The following is an 18,648-nucleotide window of genomic DNA, read 5'->3' as shown; positions in this document are numbered from 1 at the left end:
AGAGAAGGCTTTGGGGTGATCTCATTATGGCCTTCTAAAATTAAAAAGGGAGATTAGATTATAAACAGGAGGGAAATAAATATTTTATGCAGGTAAATAGTGGTAGGAAAAAAGGGAATGGTTTAAAACAAAGGGAGGGAAGATTTAGATTAGATGTCAGGGGAAAGTTTTCCACGGAGAGATGAGTGGAGATGTGCTGGAACACATTGGCTAGAGGAGTTGTGGATGCCCTATTCCTGAAGGTGTTCAAGGCCAGGTTGGATGAGGGCCTGCTGTATTAGTTCCAGTTGAAAGAGAGATGTTTTCTTTAGAGTGTCTGATAGGTGTTTTAGTTCTGCGAGAAAAACAATGCTGATATTTATAGTTACTGCTAAGCAGTGTTGTACAGAACCAAGGCCACTCTTAGCAAAGGGCCTAAGGAGCTGGGAGGGAACAGCATTGGGATAGCTGACTTAAACTGTTTAAAGGCACATTCTGTACCATAAAATATCATGCAGAAGGAGTTTAAAAAGGGGTGGGAATTCATCTTGCTCTCTTCCACTGCTTCAGAGGCTAGCTGGGCACTGGTTGGGGTGGTGAGCAATTTCTTCTGCATCATTTATTATATGCATTCACAGATACATATGTACAGTCATAACTATTATCCTTTTTCTTTTCTCTATTTTAATAAATAGTTTTATCTCAACCCATGAGTTCTGCTCCGTTTCTATCAATTCTCCCTCCCATCCCAATGGGATTCTATGCTCCTATGATCATGTCTTCAGTCTAATTCCACATCTCAGAAAATTCTCTAAAATGAGTTATTAGAGTATAAGTTCTATTCCTGCTGGTACTTTAGGAAAGCCTTTTATGAAATTGTTATACTTCTGTATTTTTATTTTTATCTAGGAAAATTGTATCTTGAAAAAGGTTTATTTGAAACTTCAGTTCAAGTTCAGTTCTTATCCAATTCAAATTCATTTAAATTCCAAATTAACTCTGGGCTAACTCCAGAGTAAATGAAATACTCATCCACGCGATTGCAATGGTGGTTCATTGAAATCCAAACAGCAATGGGCTCAGAGTCTATAGTTAATTTGTTTAGTTAAGTTTTAGTTTATCTTAAAATAACTACCTTATTATTTTATATTGGAGACACGATTCCCTCCTCTTAAATCTATCTTCATACCTCTTTTTAGATGAGATGGACTTGAGTTTGGGAAAAGTAAAAGCATACAATTTTTTACCGATTGCAGTTACTTTAAATTATTCAACAATGAGGGAGAAGAAGAAAAAAAGTTGGCTGCAAAAGTTAAAGAGGATGTTTGCCATTGTACTTCTTCTGTTAATCCAAGTACTCAAAGAATGATTAGGATATCATTGCAAGAATTAACTTACTGGCCACATATAGTTAATAAAGCCATTAGACAGAAAATCTGGGTCCAGTGATGAATAGCATTCTTTTCATGATTTCTCCTGAAGTTTTGCAAGAAGCAATTTAAAATGAGTGGTTGAACCTTACTCTGACTGAAAGTAAATTAAAGTGAATTTTAGGTCCTAATCCTGACATGATGAAAGGTAGATATACCTGGTTGCATTTTTTTGCAAATATTATAAACCTAGTTACGCTTTTTTTCCTGATTTCTCAAGTATTTTCTGTATAGTCTTCAACTTTTACCATGTTTCTTCCTCAACATAATGTCTGCTTTAAAATATCGGACTAAATCTTCTACGTCTTATAATCAACTTCAATTCTAGAACAGGAGAAGGGAAAGTAAGAAGGTTATTCACTGATAGATCTTATGAACTTTAATATTTGCTTTTACACAGTTCTATAATGTCTATTTTTTTTTTGTCACAGGATGGAGAAGACAAATTGACTTGGAATGACCGTATGCCTGGATATGCAGCAAATTTTGGATTGATGTTATTTATGGTAATATAATCTATTTCTCCAAATTTATTAGGTGTGAGAAACTTATTGATGAGTATCTTGGATGAAAACTTGAATAATACTCTCAAAGATGCTAAAATATACAGATAGCTAGGATAATGACCTACAGGATGAGAAATACATGTCCTACTAGGAAGATTCATAGAGCTTAAAATATATCTCCAACTTTATCCTCTTTTTTTTTCGAAATGCTGCTTATGAGAGGATTACATGCTGTAATGACAGCAGCTTGTTACTAGATGCCATCTCTCCACAGGGCTTCTGCTCTATCCTCCATTATCTGAAAAAATGAAATCTGCTGCATATTTCCTTGAATGCACAGAATTCAGTGTGTTCTAATTTTAAGAAATTAGTGAAGTATAGGGTAAATAAATATGCTGTTGAGAAATATTTGTCCAGTACACATGCTGATGGACTATACTGTAGTTGTGGAAGACCATGATATACAATCCTCACCTGGGAACAAGAATAAAGAGTACAGGTCTGATAAGTGTAAAGTACGGACACTATAATTGTAGAGAAATTTTGTAGCAGATCGTGTGATGAAACTGCTCGATTTTGTGAAGAGAAATATGAATGACTGGCTAATAAACCTTACATTATGTTGTCAAATATCCATTCTCATCCACATCTAACAATGAAACATGCCAGTTTGCATCACACTCTGACCTGGGAAACTTGCTCAACTAAATTATTTTAAAATACATAAAAGTTTGTATTTCTAGTTTACTACACATCGCATAAGTTGCATAAGATGTTATGTGAAGGTCTAATTTCTTTCTCTAATACTAGAAGACATTTCATGTTCATATTCAAGTCAAATTCATGTTTACATGTTCATAAACGTGTATATATATCTAGAGAGAGAGATGTATTTACAGTATGCTAGGTATATTTTATGTGAATGTGAGTATTAGGTGTGTCATTTGTTTATATTTACAAAATTTTGAACGACTATTGTCTTCCTGAGGTCACAGGAAGCATTTACTTTTTACACAGGACTTCTGACTGACATCATCTGGGACTAAGCTAAACCACAGTAGTTTTCTTCTCTGCACAATAAATAAATAAATAAATAAATAAATAAATAAATAAAAATTTGCATTTTATTAAGTCAGTGTACATGTTTTCACTAATTTGGATTAGAATTAATGGAACATCATGCTTATGCTTAAAATATTTGCTTTTTTTGGCCACTGAATAAAACCGAACAAGAAGAAACAACAATTGCAAAATAACTGAGAGAACTACAATTACATTCTCAAAGCTAGCTCAGATGTTACCAGTCACATAGTAATAGTGGTTATGACTAAGCACAAAGATCTGATTAAATTTAACAAATTGTTCTTTTTCAGATAGAGTGCTTACAGGTGCTCTCAAGTTAGTTTACTTCATCTTTAAATGTCTGCTAAGCTTGAGCTTGAAATGCTTTCCTGCATCATAGCCTATGTATTACTGCTCTTGCTTATGATACACACACATATGCTGCTTTTCAGTGTTTTCAGTGTTGCAGAAGAGAGTACAGAAAAGTGATGTTTAAGATAATCTTTTCCAGGACCAAAGGTCAGGCAGATGAACTCATTAGTTAAAGTGGGTACTGAACACTTGGGTTGCCTGGGTCCCATTTACTGAACAGTGGTTGTTTTAGGCCACAGAGAAAACATATAACACATTTAATATATGTAAGTAAAAAATACTTATTTTAGTTTTTATTAATTTTACTGAAACATTAAAAAAAAGAGAGCAAGAAAACATATGACTAGTGGGATGTTTGATCTTGTTTTTGTGAAACTAATGCATCAATATGGTTTGATTGAAGTGCTTGCAATCCTTAGTGAGATCTTAAGATGCTTGTCAGTGATTTTTTTTTTTTTAATGAAGTTTTACTCTTCCTGTGCTTCATCCTTGAAAATAGTTGTTCATTAATACTGCTGATAAGTGATGACATAAATGAAGTGCAATTGTGAACCAAGGGATATTTTTCCCTGGTAAGATAGTCCTCATAAAAGTCTAGTAAAGAGACATGATCAAATTTTGAGTTGAATATTTGATTGTAACTACACATTCCATTTAAAGATTCACGGTTATATATTTGTGTGACTGAAAATGGAGCTGCAAATATATGAAAAAATGGATGTATTTTTTCAGCATTCTTGAAAACAGTTCTCAAATTTCTGTATCAAAATGGAAAGTAAGGCTGCTTATTTTTTACTGTTCATAGTGCTATGCTTAGTCAGTTTATGAAAATACTTAAAGTTATTTGCCATAACTTGAGTTACCATCACACTGTGACCTCCCTGTGTCCTGGTTTCAGCTTGTAAAATGCTGATCATGCATCAGTGTTTGGTTGTTGACAGTATCAGTGTTGCTGACAGATGGGGCATGCCTCCTTTCAGCGGGATGGAGTCACTGCCATGATGACACAGTGGTAGGGGGCTGACTACAGTACAACAGTACAGGCTGTGCTGGCCTCTTGCAGCCCACAGGCCATGGATGTTGTGTTCTATTCTTTTCTTTCCCAACTTAATATAGTGGAGTTTTCCTGAAAATTCTAATCTCGAAAGCTGCTAGCAATTTTCTTATTGCAAGTTTTTCTCTTTATTTCTCATTTTCAAGCAAAATCCCCTTTCAAGCAGAACGGTGTTTGTTTTTCTTTCCTGGTCTTTCTCTTCTTAACTAAGTGTACTGGTTTTCTTGTTCAGTTTGTTGTTACACCAGGTTTATAGTTTTATGCCACCATATAATTCCAATGTTTCCAATTCCAGTTTTACAGGTGCTTTAAAATCTGATCAAAGCTCTTCTGTTTATGTAAAGCCTCTACTTGACTATAGAGGGCACAAGATCCAAACTTGATTTAAGCAGTCCTTTTTGAAAGGATTTTTGAAATAAGTTCACAAATCTTATTTTTGCTCAATAAGACTAGTGGTAGGAGGAGGTCTAGCCTCAGCTGTCCATATACTATTTTTGTTTGTATGTCATTAGTAATAACATATCTATGTCACAATTCATAAACTTTGCACTTAGAAAGTATATGTTGCAGCAAAGATTTCTAATGTAGTTATTACATTCTCAGTAGCTGCTGCTAGAGAGTAGTCTGGCATCACCTTTCTTTCTGTTACATGTGCTTGACTCAGAAGAAGAAAACCAATTATTGTAATGGCAGAAGAGTTCAGTCTGTTCCTTCTTTGGAACACTACTGCCTTGTTCCTGTCACATGGCATAATACTTGACTCTGGAATAGTTCCACTGGAGAACTGTTTGGACATTAAAATGTTATCCTACTTGGAGGAAGGTATCACTTTAGCCCAGAAAGTTTTGTGCCAGGATGATATCTCATCTTCCAATAATGTCTTGTTTAAATCTTTTGGTCAGGCTTAAGATTCTGGCATTTGTCTTCCATCAGTTGAAATTTCCAGTTTCTCTGTTTAGTGATGACTATTCTTAAAATAACTCTTCTTCCTGAACTGTAAAGCTATTATTTTTAAGTGGGTGCTTGTGACAGAGATAGTTGTCTGTGGAGGTCCTGATTGCTCATTGGCTCCAGAATGGCATGCAAACTTACTTTGCTGGTTTTGCTTGCCCATCAAAAAAGTAAAAATGTCAAAGAAATAAAGGAATTCACAGGAAAAAGAGGTAGAAAAAAGAATACTTGCAAGGTGATGAAGGGGAAGGAGACTGTTATCCAAAATAAGAAAAATAAAAGCTTCAAGTGACTCTAGAGTGAATTAGATTACAACAATGTAGCTTTGTTTTATTTTTTCTTATTATCAAGGATAATCTCTCTATCTGGCAATTGGTAGTGGGCAAGTTCAATGGCCAAGTTAGATAATAGTTCTGATCTTTGTGTTCCTGTCATAGTAAGAGCTGTGCATATTGTATACTTGCATGCTTGGCAGAAAAATCAAAAGAACAACTAAAAAGGCAAAATAATGAAAACTAAAAAAAGGAAAGAAACTTTCATTCAGAATATTGTATATTGAGATTCTAATTCTTTAGACTAAGATTTGAATGAAAAATATTATCACGAAGCAAAAACTTTTAAGTCATCTGTATTTAATTTAACATTAATGAATGATTCCTTTAAAGAGATAAAATATGACATTTTTAAATTTAACATTTTATTACAGTTTTCTCAGAAAAATTATTTGTGAATTCTGTCTGATATCTTCACATTTTTGTTCTCTTCATAATGAATACTATTATAGAAAATTTGCGTAGCTTTTCTCTGCAACCTGTAAAAACTAGCTCTTAATCCTGTTCTGGTTCTTTTAGTCTAGTACCATTCACGAGTCAGTCTTTCTCTATATACAGAGAATCACAGAATCATAGAATTGCTCAAGTTGGAAAAGACCTTCAAAAGCAAGTCCAATTGCAACTTAACCATACTACCCTAACAGCCCTCTGCTAAATCATGTCCTGAGCACCACATCCAAATGGTTTTTAGACACATCCAGTGATGGTGACTCAACCACTTCCCTGGGGAGCCTATTCCAGTGCTTAACCAATTCAGATTCAATAAAGTTCTACTGAGTCATTAAAATTAATACATAAATTTTGCTGAACTTGTGCTTTGAACCTTGGCTCCTAGGCCCACTGAAATAATTACCCAATAGTCTGATCATTTATATTTAAGTAGTCTTTTTTATCTGAGGATCTCAAGATGTTTTACATATAATAACGAATACCCACTAGAATACTTGCCAAAGGCAAAAATGGAAGGGGAAAATAAATCTTCTCTCTCTTTCTTGATACGGCTATGAATATTGGCTATTTTTCAATTGTTATTGTTTTAAATTGATCTTTCCTTGTGGGTTTTGGAGATTTTCTTTAACTAGAACAACACAGTCTTGTGAAAATCAAATTCTTCTTGTGAGAATTTTACTTTTAGTTGAAGTGCTGAATTTCCTCATCTCATGGACCAGAGGCAGCCCCTGAAGTATCCCAGGATACCAGCTGATTTTTAAGACAGAAATGTGAGATGAATCTCTGTGTTTTATCTTAAAAATAATAAAAGTAAGGGAAATATATAAGTATGTTTTAATTTGTAGCAATATTTACACCAACAGAATTGCTATCATAAAGTGGAACTTCTGCAGGACCTCCTTCCCTGGCTTCACATACATGTAGGTCCTTCATTCCAAACCACCAGAACCTATTGGCAGGTAAAAGATTTTGTTAATACTGTTAATACCTGCATTTAAACCTGAACCATCTGAGTTCCACCAGAACTGAATGGATGATTTCTGGAGCCTTAATCTCAGAGGAAATGCACTTTTTGAGGAATTGTTGTGTTACCTCATAGTTCTGCATTGATTATTTTTATTATGTCTCTATTAGTTTTGAATTCTCAAATTTTAGTTTAATTATACCTTTATTATTGTCTTGCTTGAAGAAATAACCAGAGTTTCAAGTCATACAACAAACTAAACATATTATTCAGTGCTTCTGTTTAAAAGCTAGTATCACAATTAAACTAACATATGTGTATATTTCTTTACAGATTACACTGACATTTTCTGCAGTATTTGGTGTGATCGTATACCGCATTACTACATCAGCAGCTTTGTTATTCAGCACAAGTGAGACAACCAGGTCAAATGTTCGAGTGACTGTAACTGCCACTGCTGTCATCATTAATCTCATTGTCATACTTATACTTGATGAAATTTATGGAGCTGTTGCCAAATGGCTGACAGAAATTGGTAAAGCTAACTCACCACATTCCTTGGTAGTACATTAGACGTATTGACAAGAGAGTATTCAAGGACATTCTAATAAGAATATTTCCCATGGAAGAGTATCAGTGAAAATATTCAGGCCTATGGGGCAAGATGCTCAGACATGCCTTTGTAAACTGGGGGTATGAGCTACAACTTGCAGTGTGCCACTAATAGGACTAATTAGCTTGACCATAATGCTATGTTAATGCAGCTGTGCTGGTTCCAGGATCTCAGCTGGCTGCATTGCACTGGCTCTGTACCAAGATCTAGAATTAGTTGAGAATTTTTGACCTGGCATGTATTTTGAAATATAATTTTACCTCCAGGAGCTGAAAATGGGTGGGTTGTTATAAAGACATTGCTGACTATTAAAAAGCAAATTCTTCCCATGTTATTTATCTAATGTAATTTTTATCAGGTCAAAGAATTTTTCTGTTGTTACAGGGATTTGTCCAGACCGGGCTTTTTTAATGATAATACCTGTTTTAATTAAGGGTTTGATTTTTTTTTTTTTTTTGATGATGTATTGCAATAAGCCTGGTGATATACTAGAATCATTTAAAGGTTCTTTGACAACTATAGAAGATTAGGCTGGCATTTTATTTTGTCATATAGATTAGGTCAAAGCTGTCTACTGATAGGATTCTAACAATGTGATTCTTACAGCTATCATTAAATATTGATTTGCATATTTTTATATCACCTATAATTCTAGATGCTACAAACACTAGGAAAGTGAAGTCAGTTATTCTCGGGACTAAAAGACAATCAGTGACTACAGATGCCTATAATTATAATAAGTGCTCTGTTAATTTTTGGGTATCTAAATTTAGGCAGCCAAATGAGAAACTTTTTGACAATTGGAACTTCATTCAAAATCTTATATTGCCTCCCATGTGAAATTGCAGGGATCTAAAGGTGTTTGGATCTAAAACCTTAGGAACTCATAACTTATGCCTCTTATTCTCAGTTTCTCAAGAAAAGTCTAAAGTGAAACCATCTATTTAAGTCCTGTTTTGTTTTTTTTTTTTTAAAGTTCTGTAGTTATCATATAGGTTGAGTCCTGAATTTTTGAAATATAGTACCAATAAGGACAGCCTCACCGTTTATATTAGATTCCAAAAGTATTTGAAAGAACACAAGAATAAGCAAAGCATTCTCAAAGGAAAAAAAAAAAAAAAAGCCACTGTACGGGGTTAAATTGTTTGATTATTTCTATTTTGCATCAGACTTTGGGCAGAATCTAGCAGATTTACATAAATTAACTCTGTGCTAGTTTAATGAAGCTCATGCTTCCTATCATTCAGGCCAAAACTATATCCAGATTTTCAGCTTTCATATAACTGAAAAGTTACAAACTGTGCATGACCTGAGCAATTTTGTCAACTGCACCTGCCTCAGTAAGAAATGGCACAATTTTTAGGGCATGACATTGATATATGGAACTATGCCATCATAACATCTGTGAAACAGTGGGTCGTCTCCTCAAGTGCAAATTTTTATGACAGCCGAAAATACATAGCTAATTGTTACTATATTGAAAAATAGAGTTTTGTAGCTGAGAATCTACTCTACAAAACAGTGTTATTGTGTTTTTTTGCATCTGTTGTAGTTTCTATTGAAATAAATAGGAGGTATTACTTTTGAAGTTACCTACATACACATGCGCACACATACACATTATATATGAATGTACATATATATATATTCCACTTTAGCTTTAGGAAGTTGAATGACAAGAACTAATTCTTTTTTTTTCTTTAGACTCTAGATAGCTAGTAGAACTGTGTAAATATAAGTTGTATCTTTATCATCTTTATGTCATCTTTATCATTTTCTCTTCCCTCCCTCCATTTTATTGCTATTTTTTACCAATATACACCTTATATTAATAAAATATATTTAATGCTACTATATGTTTAATCATAAATGTCAGAGTACTTGGAGGTTTTAGCTAAGATTTCACAGACATGGCCTGAAGCTGATGTGGTCTGCCTAGATTTATCAGCAGCATAGTGAAAAAGATGAGAAAACAACTGAGGTATTGTCAGATTCAGGCAGGCTGTCAGGATTTATTGGTTTTGATACTACCGTACTGCATAGACAAACTTAAGCAACTTGAAATCAAGTTCATTATGTTGTCATTATTAAAGTTTCTACCAAAGCATCTTTAATTTGTATCTGGAAGATTGGAAAGGCTCTCTGGAAATCCAGAGTTAGATGGTGAAGGAGTTAATGTGCTTCAACAGAAATTAAAAGGATGAAATGAAAAAACAGTGTGAATCTGAAGTTTGTAGTTTAGTATTGTATTCGGGGATATCATGGATATTTACATATTTATGAATTGATTAATTGATTTCTCTGGTTTGCTTTATTTTTTTATTTTTATTTTTTTTTAACTTCTCCAGAGATGCCAAAAACAGAGAAAACTTTTGAGGAGAGACTGATTTTGAAGGCATTCCTGCTGAAGTTTGTGAATTCATATGCACCAATTTTTTATGTTGCCTTTTTTAAAGGAAGGTAGGATAAATGTCTTTTGTGTATTTATATATAGATAGATGGATAGAAAGATATGCATATAGATATGAACACAGATTTGCATCTGTGTTCTAAAATACAGACAAAGCCTAATTAATTTTGATTTGGGCCACCTTCACCAGTGGTGGTGAAGGTACCTCTTGAATGAGAGGGCCTGACATTGAGTGCTATTTTGACTGCTGTTCTTTCTCTCTTCAAAGTAGAGCATTGTTCTGAAATGCAGTTGTTTTAGTTTTCTTACTAAGAATAATCCACAGCTTAGAAACTAATTTCTTTCATTGTAAAAATGAAGGTCTGTGAATGAATTCTCACTTGTGTTCACTTTTCAACTTTTGGAGTTTTTTTCTTAAAGCACTACGTTCCAGTTTGGTTTAAAATTTTGGAACGATTTTCCCTGTTACTTTCTTCACATTTTGCACTATTTACCCAAGTTAAATTACAACACAGTCAACTGGAAGTTGAATATTTTGGCAAATAAACTGATCGGCCAAAAAACTAATTCAGCTGTTCTGCTAAATAAAGTGTTACTTCTTATGAGTCTAAGATCATTCTCCTTTGGGATGCAATTATCCACAGCCTATCACATGCTTTTGAATGGAAAACTTCAAATAACTGTTTGCCAAAACTTCAGCAAAAATATGAAAAGAATCTTCTGAATTCTTCTTTGAATCAATTTACATTCCTTTCGGGGGCTGTAAAGTTAGTTAATCTATGTTGTTCACTAATCCTATGCAGCATCACTGATTTAAGAATCAGTGATAAAATTTATCAGAAGATGTAAATATTATAAGACATTAATGAAAAATATTTCTGACTTCTCTCTTTTCTAACCATTTTTTGGTGTCATATGGTCATACTAAAGTCGATTTCATTGTTTCTCCCAGTTTAGTGAAAAGAACATTGACCCAATTTAGTCAGAAGAATCTTGATTATGCATAGGCGTGTAATAATGTTCTCCAATCAGGGCGTTACTCAGATGCCAAGAGGATGTGATTTAGAATACATATTGCAGTTTTGCCTGTGATCTCTAATCAAGGGAGAGATTTTTGCTCTTAGCACAGAAAAATATTTAAGTAGAATTATTTTGTCAATATGTAGTAGGAAAAGTGTATAGGCATAATACTTTGAAAAAAATTCAAATAATTGAAGTTTTCAGTCTTTTACATTTCATTAATTGAAGCATCCAGTTCTGAAGTGTTTTAACTAGTATGAAAGAACAATTATGTTGCTGGAGTTAACTTTTTATTTCTTTATTTTGTATTGTCATCACTTTCAGATTTGTTGGCCGTCCTGGTCATTATGTGTATGTGTTTGATGGTTACCGAATGGAAGAAGTAAGTACACAAGAAACTGAAAAAAGAAATAGTTGAAGTGCATTTACAGTGTTTCAGTGGAATCCAGACAGTGAGGGAAAAATTGAACACTTACTGAGAACTAGTTTATCAATTTGTTAAAACTTTAACATAAATGAATATACCCCCAGTTTTCTCTCTGGCAATTGTATGTTCTCTTTTTCTGCAGTTTTGACAGTCCTTCTTAGGTGAAGCTTCACAATTTATCTGTTTTACAAACAGCCACTAAGATGCAAACGTTACATGATTTGATGAAAACCCTTTGGAAGCCTGTGGTAGTACTAGCCTGGGTTCTTATTCTATAAATTACTACAAACCTAGTGATTTTAATACCCTAAAACAACGGCCATTTGGTGCAAATCCATAAAATTTTCCCCAAACATTCCTTTAAAACTGCTGTGAGTATCCCCTTGAAAAGCAACAGACTTACCCAAGGTATTATTGCAGAGTTTATGCATAAACCTTTGAAAGATTGAAGATTTTCTCTTCCCTTGGGTGACATCAGGTTGGAAGAGTATTGGTGATACTGCATTATGGTTATTACATTGATTATACAGTAAATATTTGAAAAGCAAATATGTAGCCCAGGGGCACAATTAACTATTTTACTGCTTTGTATATTTTCTGTAATGTGGTTTTATAAGTAGAGTTAAAATACCTTGTTAAGGATAGATTGCATTGATGAATGAGTTCTGCACTTGGTCAGAAATTCGTGTAGGTTTGGAGGGGCCCATTTGTACTCTTCTAGGTGGATACTTTTAAATTAATTGTTTTATTTCCTTCACACTCTACATTTTTGTTTAATTACAGTGTGCTCCAGGAGGCTGTTTGATGGAACTCTGTATTCAGCTCAGCATCATTATGCTTGGAAAACAATTGATTCAAAACAATCTGTTTGAAATTGGAATCCCGTGCGTATCCCAGCCTTATCTGTTACCACACTTTATTTGTATGACACAGTAAATTACAGGCTTGATCTTTATTCAGCTGAGTGGGTGTTTTACCACTGACTTCAGTGGTTTCTAATAGAATGTGATGTTAAATCATATTTTTGGTTGTGATGGAATGACTGTATTTTATGTTGAATGATTGGCTGTATTTGCAGTAAATGTCTGAAAGAAAATGATTGAATATACTAAATAATTTATCTAAATTCATTTTAGAAACCTGGGAAAACAGAGAAGGCATGATAGATGACTTGTAAGTTTTTAGAGAAGCTTTCAGGGAAGCAGTACTGAATACAAATTAGTATAAGGTAGAGGAGAAATGGTCTGGGAGAAAAGCAAGTTTCTAAAAGATGTTAAAATATATTACTTGATCTATAACTGTTTTAAAGGTTTACATATGAAGTTCACACACTTCTAATTTGCCTCTATGTCCCTGTGAATGACAGAGGAGGCAGAGAATATGGGAGATAATGCTGTGCTGTTCAGCAGCTGACTAAAACAGGGTGCTCCCTGCACAGTGTCCTGTGCTCCAAACACAATGTGAAATCTCTCTTTGTGTGTTTACAGTGCCAAGGGGATCTTCAGCTAGGAAAATCCACTGAGAATGTCCTGCTCCTGCCTCTTAAGAGCTTTTGTTTCTGTTAAGTGAATCATCCCTACTGAGGGCAGTGCTCTGTGAATTGTATTAGGTGAAGAGTCTGGCTTAGGTGCATGCCTCAGCCCCAGTGAAGTTAGTTAGAACATTTTCACTAGTTTACAAAGTTACTGAATCACTGAAGGCATTGATGATACTAATGAGACACCAAAATGAGTGATGCTTAGAAGATTATGAACTAATTAAAAAGAGAGCCCTTTACCCTCCCTTTCCTGTCAAAATAGTTTAACAGTAATTTAAATGTAGAGAAAAACTTCCCAAACAAATCAAATATGGATTATGGATGGTTTAATTATTCTTGCATCAAAGTTCACAAGGAAGGCCTGTTTTCTGTATAGATCTCATTGAGTTCGTGGTTTATTTTGAGAAAAGGTTGGCAAGTTGTTCCCAAAATATCTGACATGTTGAAGGCTTAAAAATTCCTCAGTGTAAACCTGGTGTGATGTTTTTTCCCCAAAAAACTTACTGACTGGACTTTTCTAATGAGAATTTTATGATCTTAAAAATACTGTGTTTATTATCTTTGATCAGTCAAAACAGAATACTACTGTCAAATTGTTTCTCAGTTCCAAGACTACATCTGTTAGTGGAAATTTCATCCAATTTTTCTGTTTTCTGCTTTCTGACTCTGCTGACACCATATAGTGACCTCATTTTTTAAAACGGAGTAGGAGTTTAAAAAACAGTCATACTTTCATCCTCTCCTTCCCAGCTAAATACTTCATATCAGTCACAATAGTACCTTGGCGTCATGAAATAAACACATATGGTTTTCCTTTGCTGCTCTGTATTCTCATGCAAACCAAGAAAGTATCTATATATCTTATCACCAGAACTATTTACAACAGGGGGAGCACTGTGCTTTATTGAGCAATTGAGCTCATTAAATTAACAATTTATTTCTGCATGGACCCCTCTACTGGTTTGGACCAGGTTCCTAAAGGTACTTTGTTCTGTCTCATCTGTCAAACAATCGTAGAATCATAGAATCATAGAATAGCTTGGGTTGGAAGGGACCTTACCAACTTCACCAACTGCCAGATTGAGTCCTAGACCAGGACTGGGGCTGCCCAGGGCCCCATCCAACCTGGCCTTAAACACCTCCAGTGATGGGACATTCACAACCTCTCTGGGCAACCTGTTCCAGCACCTTACCACTCTCTCAGTAAAAACCTTCCCCCTGACACCTAATCTATGTCTCCCTTTCTTTAGTTTAAAACAATTCCCCCTTGTTCTATCACCATATTCCCGTGTAAAAAGTTGATTTCCCTCACGTTTATAAATTCCCTTTAAACATTGGAAGGCTGCAATGAACTCTCCCTGCAGCCTTTTCTTTTCCCAGCTGAACAAGACCAGTTCATTAAGCCTGTCTTTGTAGAAGAGGTGCTCCAGCACCTCTTTCGATCCTTTTTACTGCCATTCTTGTATCCTCTCCAAAAGTCCCACATCTTTCCTTTTTGGAGGCCCCAGACATAGACACAGTACTCCAACTGGGGCCTCACCAGGGCTGAATAAAGGGGCACAATCACTTCACTTGCCCTGCTGGCTGCTACTCTTCTGATGGAACCTAGGATAACATTGGCTTTCTGGGCTGCAAGTGCACACTGCTGGCTCATGATATCTTTTTCATCAACCAAGACTCCTAAGTCTTTCTCAGCAGGGCTGCTGTCAAGGATTTTTTCTCCCAGTTTGTATATGTATCTGGGATTACCTAAACCCAGATGCAAAACCTTGCACTTTGCCTCATTATGTTCACACGGTCCCTCTGGATGACATCCTTTCCTTCTGCTGTATCAACCACACTGCTCAGCTGCATCAGCAAACTTGCTGAGGATGCACTCAGTCATTGTCCTGCACTCACACACACTCAGAGACACCACAATTTCAGTATGGATCAGACAGATTTTCAGAGGGCTGGCCACAAAGATGCTAGGCACATATGAATACAAACCAATAGGGACTACAGACATGCATATGTGTTGTGCAAACATGGTTTCTAGCATGTCTGTTTCTCACATGTTCTATCTATGCCTGCTTCTGTTAGCAGATGTAACAGATGTGTAGATAAACACAAACCACTCTCTAGCCCCTGGCTTTCTTGCCTGCTTTCCTAATATATTCTCTTTTTTTTTCTGCTCTGCTACCCCTTCTGCTCGATCATGAGCTTCCTGTCTAACCTTATCTCCTATGTTAGACAATTCTTCATCTACCATTAGGGGTTTTCTGCTTTTGTTTTCTTCCCAAGATATAATGTCATAATAGGGTTCTTCTTCTATTTCCCAGCATTACTTTCACTCAGGCAGTGTGCAACAAATAGTCCTGTAGCAGAAAGATGGATCACTCCTTTCTATCTCCAGTTTTAGCAGCTGTGATTTTTATCCCTTACTTAGTGTCTGTTTGGAAGTGACTGAGAGACACTTTAAATTTAAAGATGGATTCTTCCATTGCCTCCCTGCATTTTCACTGAGGTCAGAGTGTTAAGTGTTGCAATCAGCCTTACACATATGGAGGGATGGAAGGGACATCATAAGTGGTGATTTATTCTTCAGAATTTGGAATTGTCCTCTAGGCATCTATAACATAGAATCATCTCTCTGCTAAATTATATAATGACCCAGATCAAAAAGATTCTGGAGTCATTTCCAGAAAATCTTCATATTTTACTTGTCATAAAACCCAGAACAGTTTAATTGATTTGGTGAAGATCACAAAGCCTTAATCCCATTTTCTACATCTTTCACTAAAAAAACAAAAAAACAAAAAAACAAATACAACTAGGCAGACTATAGACTGAGTTTATTAGCAGCAGCCATTTGTTACGCCTATAGCACCTCAAATGCTCAAGCAGTTGGGTACCATCATTTGAGGTCTTCTTTATGGCTTATCAGTGCTGACTCGGCAGCTATGGAATTAAACTTCACATAATAGTTCTGCATTGCTCAGGGTCATTGGAACATATACTTGCCTTTTCTTGTTACGTTTCTGTGATAAAGGATAATAAAAAGGCTTTTTGAAGTATGTTAACAGTAAAAGGAAGCCAAGGGAGAATGTGGCTCCCCTACTAAGTGAGGGGAGTGTTCTGGTAACGGGGGGATGCTGAGAAGGTGGAGATAATGAATGCCTTCTTTGCTTCTGTCTTCAGTGAAAAAGCTCTCCCGCAGGAATTCCAGACCCTGGAGATTAGTGAGAGGATCTGGGGAATGGAAGACTTCTCTTTAGTCAGGAAAGAGGCAGTCCGAGAGCACCCAGGCAACACCAACGTTCATAAATCCATGGGACCCGATGGGATGCATCCACGGGTGCTGAGGGAGCTGGCAGAGGTGAACCGCTCTCCATTTTTGAGAGGTCTTGGAGAATGGGGGAGGTGCCTGAAGACTGGAGGATATCCAATGTCACTCCAGTCTTCAAAAAGGGCAAGAAGGAAGATGCAGGTAATTACAGGCCAGTCAGCCTCACCTCTGTCCCTGGAAAGGTGATGGAACAGCTTGTGCTGGATGCCATCTCCAGACAACTGGAAGAAAAGGAAGTTATCAGGAGTAATCAGCATGGGTTCACCAGGGGGAGGTCATGCTTGACCAACCTGGTAGCCCTCTACAGTGTTGTCACTGGCTGGGTGGATGGGGGGAGAGCAGTGGATGTAGTCTACCTTGATTTCAGCAAGGCATTTGATACTGTCTCCCACGACATCCTTATAACAAAGCTGAGGAAGTGTGGGATAGATGAGTGGACAGTGAGGTGGGTTGAGAACTGGCTGACTGGCAGAGCACGGAGGGTCATCATTGGCGGTACAGAGTCCGGTTGGAGACCTGTAACTAGGTCAACTAGGTGTTCCTCAGGGGTCGGTCTTGTTCAACATCTTCATGAATGACCTTGATGAGGGGATAGTGGCCACCCTCAGCAAGTTTGCTGATGATACAAAGTTGGGAAGATTGGCAGACACACCTGAAGGCTGTGCTGAGACCTGGACAAGCTGGAGAGCTGGGCAGTCAGAAACCGGATGAGGGTTAATAGAAGCAAGTGTAGAGTCTTGCACCTAGGGAGGAATAATTGCATGCACCAATACAGGCTGGGGGATGAGCTGCTGGAGAGGAGCTCTGCAGAGAGGGACCTGGGCGTCCTGGTGGACGACAGGTAGGCCATGAGCCAGCAGTGTGCCCTCGTGGCCAAAAAGGCCAATGGCATTCTGGGGTGCATTAAAAAGACCGTGGCCAGCAGGTCAAGGGAGGTGATCCTCCCCCTCTACTCTGCCCTGGTAAGGCCTCACCTGGAGTAGTGTGTCCAGTTCTGGGCTCCCCAGTACAAAAAAGACAGGGAGCTCTTGGAAAGAGTCCAGAGGAGGGCCACAAAGATGGTGAGGGGCCTGGAGCATCTCCCCGATGAAGAAAGGCTAAGTGAACTGGGTCTGTTTAGCCTTGAGAAAAGAAGACTGAGAGGGGACCTGATCCAGGTCTATAAATATAGAAGGTGTGGGGGGCAGAGTGGCGAAGCCAGACTCTTTTCAGCAGTGTGTGGAGACAGGACAAGGGGAAACAGACATAAGCTGCAGCATAGGAAGTTCTGCACAAACGTGCACAAGAACTTCTTCACGGTGAGGGTGACGGACTGCTGGAACAGGCTGCCCAGGGAGGTTGTGGAGTCTCCTTCTCTGGAGATATTCAAGACCTGCCTGGACACCTACCTGTGCGACCTGGTGTAGGGAACCTGCTTTGGCAGTGGGGGTTGGACTCAATCTCTGGAGGTCCCTTCCAACCTCTGCGATTCTGTGAAATTGAAGCACAACTATGAAAGATGTGACTTGCAGCTATTCTAAACTTTTCTGCAATTTATTTTCCCATTTCTGCATTGAAGAACACCACAACAGTTAGATTAACGTAACAGTGCTAGAATTACTGGGGCTGGAATTCAGAACTTCTACGGACATTACTATCCAATAGTTCGTTCAGATTCGTCACATACCATAATTCTTTTTCTGTTTCCATGCAAATTGACCAGAAAAGGCTGCAAGTCTGGAGAGCCTTAACCTAAAGTACTTTTCTTCTATTCTGAATTTCTCAACTTGCTGGGGAAAAAAATACATAAAAATAAGAAGCAAACACACACACACAAAACACAAAAAACTCATAAAATAAAAAAATCTATTTTATTACTCTCTGTCCATGACCTTGATGATATACTCTCTAGGTGAAATCCAGGTCGTATTGAAGTCAATCACAAAATTCCCATTGATTTCAATGTAACAGCAATTTTGGCCTTTTATTCAACATTAGTCTTTGTCACTTATTTCAGAAAGCTCTTAACTGTGCTGGATGAGAATACCAAGAGATAATGAAATCAATTTAAAGCCACACCATAGCTGCCGTGTTGTATGTTGCATTTCACCAAAAATTATTCTTAATTAATGGGGTAACTTGCTGGTTTTTTTTTTTTTTTTTTTTTTTTTTTTAAATACAATACTTAACAAATACAGCTGAAGCTTCCATAGAATTCAGGAGGTTTGGGTGGA

General features: G+C 36.7%; 1 protein-coding gene across 1 annotated transcript in view; it reads left to right on the top strand.

Annotated features, from left to right (window-relative positions):
- Positions 1–18,648, top strand: part of ANO2 (anoctamin 2) — a 183,267-nt gene that overhangs the window by 121,529 nt on the left and 43,090 nt on the right. The window contains exons 14-18 of the mRNA XM_085234124.1: positions 1,841–1,915; positions 7,434–7,635; positions 10,062–10,173; positions 11,468–11,525; positions 12,354–12,454. Coding sequence (XP_085090250.1) covers positions 1,841–1,915; positions 7,434–7,635; positions 10,062–10,173; positions 11,468–11,525; positions 12,354–12,454 — 548 coding nt within the window. The remainder of the gene's footprint in view (positions 1–1,840; positions 1,916–7,433; positions 7,636–10,061; positions 10,174–11,467; positions 11,526–12,353; positions 12,455–18,648) is intronic.

The sequence above is a fragment of the Meleagris gallopavo genome, chromosome 1 (genome assembly GCF_905368555.1).
Source record: "Meleagris gallopavo chromosome 1, MGAL_WU_HG_1.1, whole genome shotgun sequence".
NCBI lineage: Eukaryota > Metazoa > Chordata > Aves > Galliformes > Phasianidae > Meleagris > Meleagris gallopavo.
This window is presented reverse-complemented; position numbering and strand designations above follow the sequence as displayed.